The sequence below is a fragment of the Fusarium mangiferae genome (assembly GCF_900044065.1).
Source record: "Fusarium mangiferae strain MRC7560 genome assembly, contig: FMAN_scaffold012, whole genome shotgun sequence".
Classification (NCBI taxonomy): domain Eukaryota; kingdom Fungi; phylum Ascomycota; class Sordariomycetes; order Hypocreales; family Nectriaceae; genus Fusarium; species Fusarium mangiferae.
Genome location: NW_024573932.1, coordinates 222,196 through 235,597, shown reverse-complemented (window position 1 = coordinate 235,597; position 13,402 = coordinate 222,196). Strand labels below are relative to the sequence as shown.

Genomic DNA, 13,402 nt, shown 5'->3' with positions numbered 1-13,402 from the left:
AATAATCGTTGAGGCCTCATCATCATACAATGTATCGCCCAAGACTGTTGGGCCAAAATCTTCGGGGCTTCACCCTCGCCCGAACGTGTCGTCGAACATATATCACAGATGCTGATGTTGAATCTGCGAGAAGGTACTGTTTGACACAGTTAAAGTAAGCTCAATTGAATATCCAAGGGGTCTTCTCTAACAGCCCTTAGAAACAGCGACTATGATGCTCATCTCATTCGCCGCTTTGTCCCCTCTCCAGTACAAGACACCTACGCTGCTCTCCGTACCCTCAACCTTGAGCTTGTTCGCCTTCCTGAGCTCGTTTCTAACCCCACGATTGGATCCTTTCGAATGAAGTTCTGGCAAGAATCCATTGACAACACTTTCGCGGGTCGTCCCCCTCGCGAACCCATCTGCATCCTCCTTCACAGGGGCCTACAAGATCTGGAGGCCCGCGATGGCAATTCCACCAAGAAATCCATAAAATTTTGGATCTCAAGATTAATTAAAACTAGAGAAAAGCATATGACAAACAGGCCTTTTGCCAATCTGGCGAGCTTAGAAGAGTATGCTGAGAATACATATTCGACTCTCATGTACACGACATTAGCATCACTCCCGCTGAGATCAATGCATGTCGATCATCTCGCAAGTCATATCGGGAAGGCCTGTGGTATCGCTGCGATCTTACGTGGCATTCCTGTTCTGGCGGCACCTCCTCCCCCGGTAAATACACCTTCTGGACAAGTTCCAGCTGTGCGAGAGCCTGCGCTTCTTCTACCACTGGATGCTATGGCCGAAGCAGGAGTCAAAGAAGAAGAGGTCTTCAGGCAGGGGCCCAACGCACCCGGACTTCAAGATGCTGTATTCCAGGTCGCTACACGAGCCAATGACCACCTCATCACGGCCCGAGAGATGCTCAAGCGGCTCAAGGCAGGAGAGGATCCAGGCCACGAGTTCGAGCATCAAGGAGAAGCTGAGCATTTCTATACCGAGGGCAGCGATACATTGAGAGAGATCCGACAGGGATTTGGGGTGCTTCTTGAAGCCATCCCTTCGGCACAGTACCTGCAACGTCTGGAGCAAGCAGATTTCAACCCATTCGCTGTCAAGACAGCTGGCTGGAAACTGCCATGGAGTATCTGGCAGGCCTTGTCTAAGGAGCGAATCTAATATGTAAAACCACCAACTCGAGATATTTCTCGACTGTACTGTATCGAAAAGCCTGTAACGTAGGTAGAAGGCATCGTTTTTAGAATATCATGAATGACGATGAAATCGATGACAATCTAATAGTGCATAAGGTGGTTGGTGTTGTCGAATAGATGAATGCCCCACTCGCCCGCCATGAGCTGCCGCATTGAGGTGGCTAATCCTCGGAGCCCAAAATTCGAGATTCGCCAGAAATTCATCCAGCTTGGGCGACATCGAAATATTCCGCGACAATACCATTCTTATTGTAGATGTCATCACCAAGATGCTCTACGAATTAATCGCAATTGTAGGAGTCCCTTCTCTCTCTGCACATGTATTAGAGCTAACAGAAATCAGGTCCGACCAGGCAGCCTCTCCGAGGTGAAGGAGTGCGTTCCTCACATCGAATCATCAACCGATCTTAGCTAACCAAAGCAGGATCGCCCAAACCGTCGGTTCCCTCGTCCTCAAGAATGGCGGTGTCGTCCGCGGTCTTGCCAACTGGGGTGTCTTCTCCCTGCCGAAGCCGATCTCAGTGCATCAGATGAAGCACACACACGGCCATTACTTCGTCATGCGATACGATGCCGCCTCAAAGGTCCACCAAGACGTACGAAATACATTGCGCCTCGAGCCCCGAATGATTCGTGCCGCCCATGTCAAGCTTGGAGACGGAAAGCTTGAGTCATTAGCCAGATTTGGGCCGCCCAAGTGGAAGACGACTGGTAGTGAGGCATAAGGGGAGAAAGAAAGATTTGAAGATATAAATGGACGACAAACGGCTTTAATAGTGATAACGAAGGATCAGCAAATGTTCATGTAGGATACATGAACGATTCTCGAATGAGTGTAAGCGTTAGAGTCCGAGAAAAGACTCAGCCCTATGCTCAGGCATCACACGATGCTGTGTACAAAAACGACGCTGCGTCCAAAGACAGCAGCCATGGTTGTATGAAATATTATAGAGCTCCAAACTATCATTCGCTTCATTATGTGTTTGTCACGTCTTCAAGGACCTGATAGGTGAACGAATCTCATCAAGGGTTCAAGGCACAAATCACACAGAAGGACAGGTAACATGAATGTGTTCTATTCTGTTACTGCTTGTCTATCATAAGTCATCAATTACAACCACACTGATGGCCCGGGTGCTCTTGGTTAACGCCGTCCTTCTCGAAACGCAACCCGCTTCCCGTATGCCCGGTTGGCGCCTAAACGATGTGCCCTGCCTGTATACTGTGGTATGTGGATATCGGAATCGAAGTTGCTGGAGCCCATGTCTTCTATGAGCTCTGTTGCGTGTTGTGAGCCAATGAGTGTGCCGCTTCCCTAGTTGTCAACGTCCATGCCATCGGTCTTACCAATGCCCTGCTCACGACACCAATCCACAAAGTCGTCAATCACACTTGGCCACGCTCCATCCTCGTTCCAAAATGATAGCGACTCGTCAGATAAAGACTTGAGGGCAAACTCGAGTGTCATGTTCCACATGTCCTTGTTGACCGAGCGAGTCCACTTGTCATTGAGGAAGGACTTCCACAGTTCCAGCCAGTTGCGGTTTGATGTCTTCCACTCCATACCCGGAGGGGCAAATAGGATGTCCCAGTAAACGAGCGCAGTCTCAAGGTTCAGAGCTTTCTGGTCGCCATCTCGACCAGCAACAAAGGTATGTCTATAAACCTTTTTGAATAGAGTCGTGTCAGAGGAGAGGGATTTGGTCAGTTTTCGGATATGGGCGGCATGCTCTTGATGTGTCGTTCCAGCTCTGTTTCAAATCAACAACGAATTCACGAAGGAGTCTGCCCATGTATTGCATTCGATGTCAACAGCAGGGCTGGGTGCATTCTTACCCAGTCACTTTCCAGCCATCAACGTAACCTTTCCTGGTAATGACGCCCACAGAGGGAGCCTGGAGAAGTTCAAGCGCAACAAGTAGCTCGGCGTTTTCGATGTTGACTTGTAGCTTCTCAGTGAGGTATGACATTGTGGAGTCGAGCTCCAGTTTGTCTTTTTCATCGCTAGAGTCTAGTTGAAGATTTAAGCTCATGAACCTGACGGACTGAGAGAACCAAAATACCTTGCAGTTGAGAGAATAGCTTGTCTAGCGATACTTCCAGAGGGGACGGGCCTTTGGTGTCTCCATTGGATGAAAAGAACCTATTCGATATATGTCAGTCGATACCGCAAGGTAATGTTGAATAACGAAGGGTTTTGAGCAAAGGGCCGGTGTAATGGCCAACAATAACTATGCGTGCTGCTGTGGCCATCTCAGCCAACACATAACACAACTATTGAACACCAAGGTGATATACCGAGATTTCGAGTTATTTGGTGTTTGTTCAGATTTCGTCTGATGAGGCGATGCAGGGGTATCTTTGCCGGTCTCCTTGGTAGAGGACAAGATAGGAACCCCGGTCGTGATGCGCTTCTTGAAACTTTTCCATCCCATCTTCTTAGTTGACCGGACTGTGCTTGAGTGACTACAGTAAGGTCACAAAGCGCCGAATGGTCAAGGGCCCTGAAGAATAGGAGGGGTTGAAAGTTTTGTAACAACGTAGGAGGTGTACAAGCCCTGTCATGGGTGCCAACTACTTCAAGATTCCCATGATTCTCATCTGGAATTTGATAGAAGTATAAGCACCGCATGTCCTCGAGGTAACGTATTCAAGACCCCTCAATAGCACCAGATCTACAAAGCAACCTTGTCTAAGACTATCGGCGTCTTTGTCGGTCATACTTTGCAAATGAGACGGGCAATAGTGGGCCGGGAGACAGTGACAGGATGGATACAATGGGCAAACGATAGCCGGAAGCTGCTCAATACAGACATATCCGTATCCGGATGTAGCAGAGAGCATTGTGCCAGTAGACATAGGCGACGTGTATCATGGCAAGCATAAAGAATAGGAAAGACGGCAGTAACTTACGTATCGACAGCTTCGTTGAGCTTGAAACCGGCATTCTTGAGGTACTATTAAAGTGGATGTTAGCAACGCCATACCATACAATCATGATGATACAACTCCTGGCTAAATAGGCGCCGCTGAAACACAGGCCGATGCATCCATAGCCCAAGCCATGCCGTGTAGAGCAGTAGGTTGTCATGAAGTTTATCCGTGTCAGGGACCAGCTTGGTTCGCGATGATCGACATAGGTAAGGAAGGTGAACACGGAAAATACGTACACGGGTAGCTTGTCGCTCTGATTGACCAGTCAGAGCTACGAACTGGGCGATGAGAACCTTTTGCTGGGCAGCAGATGGTGGAGGCATCTTGACGGCGTCGGATTCGTTGCTAGTTGGCAAGGTTCTGCAAGGATATCGGAATCGAGTCGCCAAGCGGGTTGTTGGGATACTCGAGCGTCGGCCGATACGGTCGAACTGTTCCACGGAGGATGCTCGGGGTTAGGCTCCTACCTAGTGGTGATCGAACGGTGAAGATGCTTGGTTCGGTCGTGGTGAGATGGCGAAGGATGAGGGTAGGAGGATGAGGAAGTGTTTATCGGAAGGAGTTCCCCATGTAGAGGTTTCGCCGCTGCGATCGAGTTATGCTCGGGAGGGAAGGTGGAAAGTTGTAGTTGGAGACGAAGAAGAAGTGTAGATGGAGGGGTTGAGCTTTCACTTCGCGACAAGGCTGCGATCTTAGCTGATGGTGGGGTTGAAGTTTAGGTGATGAGCGGGGCTTGACTGTAGATGCCTTACGGGGGTATCCGCAATTCACTTATATATGATATGAGATGTCTCAGGTCCCATGACTGATCAGAAATTCTTACCGTCAATAAGACTACTTATAATACACATGAAATTCTCCATTCAATTTTGTTTATTAGGGTTTCGTGAATGAGCATAAAAAGCCTAAACACCGATTATCGGCTCTGGGCCAGCAGTAGTAGAGTTATACCTTAAGGTACCTTAGTCAAGGTTCTCGGATTCTGGAAACGGGAATTCCACACGTGAGTCTACGAACTACCTTATGCATAGCACTTGAGTTGGAGTTTTTTGGTCAACAGTGAATAATGTGCAAAATCCAGACGATTCTGTACTTGAAGCATCTCGTGGAGATGAAGTTGTCATCCCTATGTGTATGATGTGTGGTGCTACTCTCGCACTGTATTTTATATCTCAGCTCTAGTTCCAGCGTCTTATAGTGGATATCTACAGTGTAAATCTAGGTAAATGTAGCGAGAGTCCCCGCCTGTGTCATGACGTCTGGGCCCCGTCTAAGCACTTGACGCGGTTCTGGTTCACGACGCGTTCCCAAAAAGATTGATATCAATAAAAATCACAAGCTCCGACGTCCAAGTTGCAACACCACAGCAACCGCCAAACAAAAGGGACTGAAGATGGCATCACCTCGCGCGAATGAAGAGGAAGACATACAAATTGATCCAGCAGAACCTCTCAAGGGCATCGTCGTCTGCTGCACAAGTATTCCTGCTGAGCATCGTGTAAGTATCGTTCAAACTCGTCAGTCTATCATGAGTCCTGTTTGCTGACCCATGATGCCTAGACCAGTATCGCTTCCAAAGTTGCCGAGCTTGGTGGTATTCATAAATACGATCTCACACCCGACGTAACCCATCTTATTGTTGGTGATTACGACACACCCAAATATCGCCATGTCGCTCGTGAACGCCCTGATATCAAGGCCATGGATGCCGCCTGGATCGAAGAGCTTAGCGAGATATGGAAGAACGACGAAGAGATCGATTATCGACAGCTCGAGAACAAGCATCAACTCAAGCCCCTAGAGAAGCGAGGCATCGATCCTACGGTCCAGCCACAACGAGGAGAGCCTGCAAGAGATTCGCTGCTGATTTGTTTGACTGGCTTTGGCGACCAGAGGGACGAAATAGCAAATAAAATCACATCCAATGGAGGCTTATATACGGGTGACTTGACGAGACGGTGCACACACCTGATCGTCAACAAACCCGAAGGCAAGAAATATACTGCGGCCAGAGCATGGGGCATTCACCCAGTCACCCTCGCCTGGCTTGAACAATCTATCTCTCGAAGGATGATCTTGGAAGAAGCCAAATTCGACCCGACCTTACCTCCCGAGGAGCAAGGGAAGGGCGCATGGGTTACAAGAGAACTGAAACGCACAATGAGCAAGCGATCAAAGTCTGCCATTGCAGGTGGCGCTGAGGAGGGCCCTAGGAAGCTCAGGAAGACTGCCAGCATGAAGCTCGGTTCGCAGCGTAATAACATCTGGGGCGACATCCTTAATCGATCAACATCAAGAGACTATTCCTTCGCTCAGGAAAATAAGGAAGACGGAAACCAAGCTCAGGTTCAACAGCCACAGCGTGCAGGAGCTCAGCCCGAGCCACCAGCTCCTACAGTCCCAGAAGAAGACCAGGGTATTTTTGGGAACTGTTTCTTTTACATACATGGATTCAACGCACAAAGAACCTCCGTCCTAGAGCAAACACTCGCCACCCTCGGGGCTATTATTTGCTCATCATTAAATGAGGCCGCTCTGGGAAGAACCCCAAAGCCACCTCGCAGCCGGTTTCTGATTGTTCCTCAAACATCTCAACCTGACACTCACCCTCAGGAAACTTATGATAACCTCCATGTTGTGACAGAATACTATATCGAAAAGTGCCTTCACAACAAGCAATACTTTGACCCCGGGGAACACGTTCTCGGTCGGCCATTCACATTCTTCCCTATACCAGCGTTTTCGGATCTTATCATATGCAGTGCTGCTTTTACAGGAATCGAGCTCAATCAAGTTGCCAGAGCCGCTGTTCAGCTAGGAGCCAAGTTTGATGGAGAGTTCCGTAAAACTACAAGCGTGTTAATTTGCAAGGACATCACTTCTATGCGCAAGGAGAAGTTGCGTGTGGCTCTGAAATGGGGCATTCCTGTTGTTTCAGCAGATTGGTTCTGGGAGTGTATCCGTACAGGCTTCAAGGTCCCTCTCGACGACTACATATTCCCTGAGATTAAAGAACGATACTCAGAAACCTCTCAGCCTGAACCTAGACCAACCTCTAGAACCGCCCCTGAGGCACGATTGCATCAAAAGCCCATGCAACGCACTCACTCAGAACCGGTCTCCAAGTCAACTAAAAGTCATATCACGAAACCTCCACACGGCGCTGGCGTCGATACTTCGGCCTTTGATCATGATTCACCAGAAAAGGTCTCTCGAAAAGTGACGGCAAAACCTGCCTCAGTCATCTCACCAGACTTTGTCACAGCACGCACTCACCAAACCACAACGAATACTCTACCCAAGGAAAAGGACTTTGACTCACCTCTTGCTGAGGTTCCTCAAGCACGTCTAAACAGATCTCCATCACCCACCAAACATACCACGTTGCCTCGTGCTCGCTCCGATCCCACGAGCAAAGTTAACCTCACAACTTCGCACAATGAGGAAACAACACACAATCCTCCAACTCCTCAAGAAAACATACAGCAAGCAAAACAACAGGAAAATGCAGAGCAGGCTCGTCTTCGCGCTAAAGCCGCAGAGCGCCAGGCCCTCTCCTCAAAACTTACCTCGCTCATAGAGACCACAACACCGAATCTCCCCTCCTTCGCCTCCGATGAAACTGAACAGCCAGCCCCAAGACCTCGCAAGCGTCAGCTATTCGGCCGTGCCATCAGCAATGCCTCTAATGCCAGTAGTGTTGCCTCCCGCTCGGCGGCTGAGCTCCACGACGTATTTGGCGATGAGGACAAAGATCCAGAAAACCAAGAATCCGAACCCCCAGCAACACAGTTGGAATATCGTGACGATAAGGCGAAGGAATGTCGAGCTGCTCTGATGAGTCGCATGATGGGCAGCGGTGGTGTTGAGGTGAAGGCAGCAGCGTCAGCAGCGACACAAAATATAGGATCAGGACCAACGCGAACATTGAGAAAACGATAGGGATGAATATGTAGAACAGGATGTATATGCGTCATAATCTGTTACGAGTTTAGTATAAACGGTCTGTTTGATTCGGGAAGAATATGGTATTTGCCACAAGGAATACGATCTCTCTTGGAGATGAGCCCTGTCTATACCTTTGCTTACAGACACGAGTTTCGGTGACACGTTGCGAATCACTTAGTCTAGTGGCTACGAAAGAATTGAAAGAAAATTGAGACCATTTGTTCAGTCTAATCGATTCAAGGTATAGTATGTAATGTGAGAGAACTCCTCTCTAATCTGCTTTTCCTTTCCACCCATCAAGTTCTCTTTTCCATCCTTTGACCCCAAGCCAAGAAAAACAATCTTCCGATGAGCACACAAAATCCAGTGTTGGCTTGGTGCGAAGTGATATCCTCTAAGAGTAAAGAAAAAATACTAGTAACGATAGGAAATTGAAACAAGTCAGATCCTGATTAAAAGGGAGACAGGAAGAAAAGCGCCATGTTTGTCCCTCAAAGACGGTCGCTTGTAGTCCACAAAGTTTATTCAACCAACTGTTGATTAGAATCACCTCGACCGGGCAATTGTTCAGAAACCATGGAATCCCACGTATTATTGAGTTGCTCACTATTATCCAGGTCAGTTCCCAACTTTGTCACAATTGTTCTCAGGTGTTACACTTACGGTGCCCTCTTAGCCATTTTCATACCCCTTTCTCTACAGAAGAACAGGAAGCGGCGCATTGTACGTGCTCTTGGAAAGGACGCCATGACATCTCCTCGAGGCTTGCCATCCGCAGCAAGCTCTCCGGCATCCTTTTTCATAATGATGTGAACACGAAGTGCTTCGATACTCCATTCCATCTCCTCAATCTCTGCGAGGTTGACGTGGAAATCGATCTCGTCCCTAAACAAGCCCCATTTCGCAGGTTTCACGTCTTTGAGTACTTGGTGTTGGAAACATTGTATCTGACCAACCCAGGTCCAATACTGAGTGACATTGATATGGCTGGTATACAACCGAGTCTTGACTACAGCAAGCCGCCAATCGTACTTCGTGATGCTACCTCCGCTGCATGAATCTGTGTCGGACCAAGCCTCGAAGTGAAATTCGTCATGTACGGGGCTTCCATGGGTAGGCGGCATGTATTTCGGCTTCTTGTTGAGGTGGGTGCTGAATGCTGGCTGGGGCACAGGGGCGGGGACCGGCACTGGCGCTGCCGCTGCCGCTGGATAGCTTGGTGGTACCTGGCTAGGAAGAGGAGAGTGGTTGATGAATGAATCCTCCCGGGGCGTAGTAGGAACAGAGTGCATAGACTTCCGCTTTTGTAGAGGTTTGGGTGTATTGCTAGGGCTGCCGTGACTCAAGCGCGCCTTCATGGCTCCCGAAGGACGTCCAATGTTCTTGAACCCATGCTTGTAACGAAGACTGGTGAGCTTGGAGTCATGATAGAAATCGTGAATTGTTCGTGGCAGGTTGAAATTGTGACCCTGCGTTTGAATCAGTTCGTGAAGTCGCTGTCGCATCCAGTCAACTGGTGATATATCAAGGTTGAACTTTTCAAGCTCCGATATTGTCTCCGAAAGGCGAAATAGAGTGTCGTATGACGTTATGCCGCCTTTACCAGCCTGGATGTATCTTTTACCCAATAACTGATAGGGACTGATTGGGCCCTTTTCGTGGAATTCGAGAATTTTAATACCGCGGTTGACCTGTCTGCCAATTTGATACTTTGAAGAACCACCCTTATCCTGCTTAGGGCCTGCTTCGATGGCAGCCTGGTGTTTCTCACGCCATCGAGCAAGCTGTGGCTCAATGAGTGTCTTGACGTTAGGCCAGTTGGCCTCCCAATACGGGTGTTCCTCGTTAATCTTGACCAATGGCACCCCGGCAACGCATTCAGGATAGGTGTAAACATTTCCGTCGTTCTTGAGGACCATATTCTCTCGGGTAATCTCTTCCAGTGGCTGGGCAGGAGGAGATTCGGGTGGCTGCGATGAAGGGTCCAGGGACAGAGATGGTGGGGTTGGTCTTCCTCGATCGCTGGATGGAGGTCGACTTCTCACATTGGCCGGCGTAAAACCAGCAGCTACGCGATACTCCTGTGGAGTGTGCATTTGCTCAGGCTCTCGTGATATATGAGCTGAATCAGAACCGCGATAGTCTCTGGTAGGGCCATCGAGCTCTGTTGATGGATGGAGGATTTCATGAGGACTGCGGCGCAGAACACCTGAGGGAAGCATAGAGCGTGGTGTCTCCAGGGGCCTGGGTTGAGGATATATCGGTGTTGGTAAGGGCGAGTCCACGGGGTCAATCATTCGTTCCGGGGCGTAATCCGACCTGGAAGCCGTTGTCGGCCGGCTTGGGGGTCCTGGGGGGGGTCCATAGGCCGGTCTGTGGGACATTTCACGAGGACGTTCAGCGATTTGGATTGGCGCTACCTCGACAGTCCGTTCTGGGGCCTTCGCGGCGATCACATCATGGAACCGTTCGTTAGGTCGATCTGGGACTTTCTCGGTTTGGTGTTCAGGGCGCCGTTCTGGCTGTGGTGCTGTGTTCCATGCTACTTGACGCTCCGTCTGTGGCGTAGGTTGAGGCTCAACTGGTTGTTTAGGCTGTTTTTCGGGTTGCCGTTCGTATTGTCGCTCGGGCTGTCTTTCAGTTTGTCTATCCGCTTGTCTCTCAAACGGTAGCTCGGGATATTGTGGAGCGGGCTTTGGTGAAGGTGGCCGATAGGGCACAGAAATCTGTTCATGGACTCCCCGAGGTTCTGGTTGACTTGTTTGCTCAGACGACCTCGGCCGAACTTCAACGGTCTGGTGTACTGTTTCTGAGGATCGGTCCGCAGAAGTCTCTTGGGCTCCATCCTCCAGCTGCTTCTTCCGCTGTGCCCTCTCCCTCGATGCCAGTATATCAATTGTGTCTCCTGAGGAACCATGGCATCCCTGGCGATTCCATTCACAGTTGCCACACTTCTGAAAGAGGTCCCCGCCGACAATGATGCAGTCGTCAAAGGCGCCTTGATTCTTGTCACAAGACAGGCATCTCTTGGCCTGTATCGCCCCTGTCGCTTGAATCATACAAGAGAGCCATTTGACCCCCTTCGCCTCAGTTCGCTCGTAAATGCCTGCAAGATGTGTAGTGTTGAAGCGTCGTCCTCGACGGATCTTGACGGGTCTTCGTATTTCCAATTCTTGGATACCCTCAACCCATTGGTTCCAAGGCTCTATTTGTTCCACGGGTCCAATCACATTGCCATCAGCATCAACAATGTCAACGAGGCTCTCGGCTCCCCTATTATCATGGTGCTCAACGCCTTCCATACGATCCTCGTCGTCGTCGTCGTCTTCTTCTTCTTCTTCAGGTCTCTCCGCTACCACTGCAGTTCCATTAGTAGGCTCTACTCGTGGGGTCGTTCCATTAAAGCCCAATGATACCTCTGGCAACATTTCGGGTAGAATAATGCCTTCTGATTCTGGTCCAAGATGGTCTGGGACATCAGGATTCTCTCCTCTTTTTTGTCTAAAGAATCGACGCATTTTGAACCAAATATCATGGAGCGTTTCTGTTCTCTTCTGGCGCGACGCGCGGTAGTCCTGCTCAATGCGCTCAAGTCGACTGGCCTTCTCCTCGCACTCATCCGTGGTGCGTGCCAATTCAGCCTCAACTTTAGCGAGTTCCCTGGCCAGTCGAGATTGAGATTCTTTCAGTTGACTTCGCTGTCCTGTAAGGTCACTGAGTTTCAACCTGACTTCGTTAATCGAGAGCTGGAAATCCTTCTCAATCTTTTTGTTTTCTGCGTCCTTCTTGGTGCGAAGATTAACCCAAAAATTGCGTTCTGTCTCATCCCAAACAGACTTTTGCTCCCCCTCTGGGAGAGAGTCCCAGACATCTTCCCCTGTGGCCATCGTGGGCCCAGTGGTTCAAGCGACTGCTTATTACGGATCTGCGATACCAAGAAGACTTTAAGATAGGACCAATATCAGTCGAGATGCAGTAGAAGCTTTGATGATTGGATGCATGAACTCGCTACTGTGTTACACGTGACGGCGTCTGGCTTAAGGGAATGAGCAAGCCGCAGACGGGCGAACGCGTTTCACTACCTAGGTGTTGTGCAGATGGTCGCAGGAATTTGTAAATCAGTGGCTCTGATCCGATTGCCCAAAGGCTGAAATAGAGTCGTGGGGCGCGTGCTGAAAGCGGGCTGTAATCGGACTAAATCACCCCAAAAGTCGAGCTGAGGTAATAGGCTGAGAAAGGGAAATGAATTGGCGGAAAGCGCGTGAGATTAAAAAAATATACATTTAAATCTCGAAACTCTGATGGGGTCAGGCGCGTTGCGACCAGCGTGTATCGGTCTAAGGAAAGATGATAGTGGTGGGTTCAATAGGGAGGGAGCTGGCCGAGCATGAAAGATGAAGCATGGAAGTGACAAATCCCCTTGTCACCCAAGGCTCGTTAGTGGCCGAATTGCTTTCTTTTTTCTCGCGGCCGCTGTCAATGGGCATGGGCCTGTCGAAAAAGAAGCGGGTTTTGGTTACAGAAGCTGGCTTTCCTTGCAAATGCCATTCAGCACCCCAGGTCAGTCGGAACTGCAATCGGAATTAGATCGCTGTCGCGCAAATGAGCCCACGGTTTCGCAGCGCGGGCCACTATCCCCTGCAGATAGGTACAACCTCACTGAGGGGGACGTAATGGGGGATGATAGAAGCACGCGATCGAATAGTTTCAGTGTGTTCTTTGGGGTAAAGGGGAGGTGCAGCTGTGTTGCACAGTTTGTGATACGCGATGCACCTGGGAACGGGCGTGGTATGAACGATAAAGTTTTCCTCTGGGAGACAGATAGGCCGCAGGATTGGGGGATTGGGGGCGAGAATAATGTGCTCGCAAGGACAAGGAGGGACAAAGATTGCTTGTGGACAAGAAAGACGTCGGATAGATTAAGTACCTTATAAAAAAGTATTCGCGAATAAGAGGTAAGCTCAGACGATCACCTCCAAGCGGGAATGGAAAGTACTGTAAAGGAAAATCGGGTAAGTGTCAGTGACAGTGACGTGGGAAGGAGGGTAGATAGAGAGATAGTCGACAATCCAGTCAAAGTCAGTGAATGGGAGGAGTGGAGGACCGTACAGTGATAAAGGGAAAGGCTGACTGTAGGAGGAAAATGAAATGGGAATAGTATAATTAGGCAGAAGAGGAGGGAAAGGAAAGAGAGTTTAGGTCAAGGTAAGGTTAGGTAAGTTTAATATTATTATTTTGCTTGACTGGACTGACTGACTGACTGGAAAGGGAAGTGCTACAGTACCTATGAGCTATCTCACCTCACCTAAGGTACTTCCATG

General features: G+C 49.4%; 5 protein-coding genes across 5 annotated transcripts; 3 read left to right on the top strand and 2 right to left on the bottom strand.

Annotated features, from left to right (window-relative positions):
* Positions 1–29: 29 nt before the first annotated feature.
* FMAN_07826 (putative ribosomal protein MRP17, mitochondrial) lies at positions 30–1,164 on the top strand (the record flags this gene model as incomplete). Its single annotated transcript, XM_041821227.1, has 2 exons — positions 30–154; positions 201–1,164. 2 exons carry the CDS (start codon positions 30–32, stop codon positions 1,162–1,164), a joined length of 1,089 nt encoding a protein of 362 aa, XP_041687028.1.
* A 304-nt stretch (positions 1,165–1,468) lies between these two features.
* Positions 1,469–1,924, top strand: FMAN_07825 (putative ribosomal protein; the record flags this gene model as incomplete). Its single annotated transcript, XM_041821226.1, has 3 exons — positions 1,469–1,492; positions 1,543–1,574; positions 1,624–1,924. The coding sequence occupies 3 exons, from the start codon at positions 1,469–1,471 to the stop codon at positions 1,922–1,924; spliced, it is 357 nt and encodes a 118-aa protein (XP_041687027.1).
* Positions 1,925–2,514: 590 nt separating this feature from the next.
* Positions 2,515–4,456, bottom strand: FMAN_07824 (putative SCRO protein; the record flags this gene model as incomplete). The annotated part of the gene is made up of 5 exons (XM_041821225.1): positions 2,515–2,950; positions 3,036–3,210; positions 3,263–3,342; positions 4,113–4,156; positions 4,370–4,456. 5 exons carry the CDS (start codon positions 4,454–4,456, stop codon positions 2,515–2,517), a joined length of 822 nt encoding a protein of 273 aa, XP_041687026.1.
* Positions 4,457–5,526: 1,070 nt separating this feature from the next.
* On the top strand, positions 5,527–8,075 carry FMAN_07823 (uncharacterized protein; the record flags this gene model as incomplete). The annotated part of the gene is made up of 2 exons (XM_041821224.1): positions 5,527–5,631; positions 5,694–8,075. 2 exons carry the CDS (start codon positions 5,527–5,529, stop codon positions 8,073–8,075), a joined length of 2,487 nt encoding a protein of 828 aa, XP_041687025.1.
* A 527-nt stretch (positions 8,076–8,602) lies between these two features.
* On the bottom strand, positions 8,603–11,968 carry FMAN_07822 (uncharacterized protein; the record flags this gene model as incomplete). The annotated part of the gene is made up of 2 exons (XM_041821222.1): positions 8,603–8,687; positions 8,745–11,968. 2 exons carry the CDS (start codon positions 11,966–11,968, stop codon positions 8,603–8,605), a joined length of 3,309 nt encoding a protein of 1,102 aa, XP_041687024.1.
* Positions 11,969–13,402: the final 1,434 nt, after the last annotated feature.